Source organism: Bidens hawaiensis, unplaced genomic scaffold (genome assembly GCF_021521415.1).
Source record: "Bidens hawaiensis isolate Kalapana, Puna unplaced genomic scaffold, B.hawaiensis_p1.1 tig00064640_1, whole genome shotgun sequence".
Taxonomy (NCBI): Eukaryota; Viridiplantae; Streptophyta; class Magnoliopsida; order Asterales; family Asteraceae; genus Bidens; species Bidens hawaiensis.
Genome location: NW_027501526.1, coordinates 32569 through 34595, shown reverse-complemented (window position 1 = coordinate 34595; position 2027 = coordinate 32569). Strand labels below are relative to the sequence as shown.

Sequence of the window (2027 nt, the reverse complement as noted above, 5' to 3'; positions counted from 1 at the left end):
TATCCAATAACTCGTGAAAAACAAGATTCATTAAATCCATAAAGACTGCAGGGGCATTAGTTAGCCCAAAAGGCATAACCAAGAACTCATAATGGTCGTAGCGGATACGAAAGGCGGTCTTAGGAACATCCTCCTCCCGAATCTTTAGTTGATGATAATCAAATCTCAAGTATATTTTCAAGAAAAACTTAGCGCCTTGGAGTTGGTAAAAAAGGTCATCTATGCGAGGTAGAGGATACCGGTTACGAATGGTGATCTTATTAAGTTCTCGGTAGTCAATGCATAACCGCATAATACCATCCTTTTTCTTTACAAATAATATCGGTGCACCCTAAGGTGAGACGCTAGGTCTAAGAAATCCTAACTCCAACAATTCCTGCAATTACTCCTTCAGCTCTTTCAATTCCAACGGAGCCATATGATACGGTGCCTTAGAGATAGGCTCAGCACCAGGGACCAAATCAATAGTAAATTCTATCTCACGTTGTGGTGGTAGTTCCGGTAATTCATCTAGAATGACATCAGAATACTCACGAACAACATGATAGCTGTCGATGCTAACTTCGGCATTCGTCGTATCTTTGACTGACGCTAAAAATCCAGCGCAACCATGCGATATCAACTTTTGAGTTTTGAGCGCTGAGATAATCTTAAGAGACTTACGGGGTTGGAACCCCTGATACACTAAATCAATATGATGAGAGTCACCAAAAATGACTCGCCGTGAGTGACAATCAATGGTTACACGATGCCGAGATAACCAATCCATCCCGAGGATAACATCAAAATCGCGCATTTTCATGGGTAAAAGATTCGCTTTACGCTCAATAGAATTGATACGAATAGGGCAATCTTTGTATATATGGGAAATTATGATCGAGTTACCCATCGGAGTGGATATTGAAAGAGTGTGTTCTAACGGGGAAGGTTCTATTAAAAGGTGTTTAGTGAACAAGTTAGAATTATTGAAAGGGTTACTCCCATGTCAAATAACACACATATATCACGCTCACCAAGTTGAAGAGTTCCAGAAACAGTACCTGGGGCACTAGGAGCATCAGTAGCAGTAAGCGTAAAAACTCTTTCTCTATTATTTGGCAGTGCAACATTTCCTCCGGTGGTATTCTTGGTATCTGGCATCGGGCAATTATTAATTAATGTCCAGTCTGGCCACATCTAACGCATGCTCACGTAGTTTGGCGAGGAGCACCCCAATGTTTCTTTCCACAAGTGTTGCATGAAGGCATAGTATTTGGGTTGGGGTTTCCATGTTGATTTAGTAGTTGTGCTCTAGTGGGTCCTTGATATAGCTGAATTTTATTTGGGTTGGTGTTGGGTTCGAAGGTCTAGGCTACCATGGTTTTATCTGGTTATCGGGACCTCTCTTTGCTCGAACTCTGCGATCCTGATAATGTGGTGAAGAAAATGGTTGGGTAGTATTCTGGAAGCATAGCCAGTCCCTATCTCTCTTTTTTCTTTCCCCTGCTAGATATAAGACTTATTTTCTCTAGAATTCAAAAGTTTTGATTGCGTCAGCAACCTTTGTAAGATCTTTGAACTTCATAAACATGATCGACTTCCAGATTCGATCACACACTGCCCATTTACAATTTTCTGCCCGAGCTTCTGGTGTTCCTGCTGCATCCCCAACGATATTAGCCAACCTTGCAAATCGAGAAATAAACTCTGATGCTGTCTCATCATTCCCCTGCCGAATAAATGCGTACTCCCTAACATAGGCCTCTCTATCAGCCATGGAGAAATACTTTTCGTATAAGATTCTACGAAAATCCACCCAAGGAAGGGTAGCCACATAAACATCTCCAACTTTAGCCTGCTTGAGTCCTTCCCACCATGCTTGTACGTCATCCTCTAATTTTTTGGTGGCCAATCTGAGTTTATATGGATCTTCAACTCCCAACACTTCAAAGATTTTTTCAATATGAGCTGTCCAATTTGTGGCTTCGATTAGAGTAGCAGCGTGACTAAAGGATCTTCGCTTTTGCTTTTGAAACCTTTGCAACCAT

General features: G+C 41.5%; 1 protein-coding gene across 1 annotated transcript; it reads right to left on the bottom strand.

The window, feature by feature from the left end:
- Nucleotides 1–382: 382 nt before the first annotated feature.
- LOC143604283 (uncharacterized) lies at nucleotides 383–1140 on the bottom strand. The gene is made up of 2 exons (XM_077080814.1): nucleotides 1014–1140; nucleotides 383–930 (listed from the first exon to the last, which is right to left on the bottom strand). Exons 1-2 carry the CDS (start codon nucleotides 1138–1140, stop codon nucleotides 383–385), a joined length of 675 nt encoding a protein of 224 aa, XP_076936929.1.
- Nucleotides 1141–2027: the final 887 nt, after the last annotated feature.

Coding starts and splice junctions, on each gene's coding strand:
- LOC143604283 (XM_077080814.1), bottom strand. CDS start 1,140: ATGCCAGATACCAAGAATACCACCGGAGGAAATGTTGCACTGCCAAAT. Junction 931..1,013: donor TTCTGGAACTCTTCAACTTG/GTGAGCGTGATA, acceptor ACCTTTTAATAG/AACCTTCCCCGTTAGAACAC.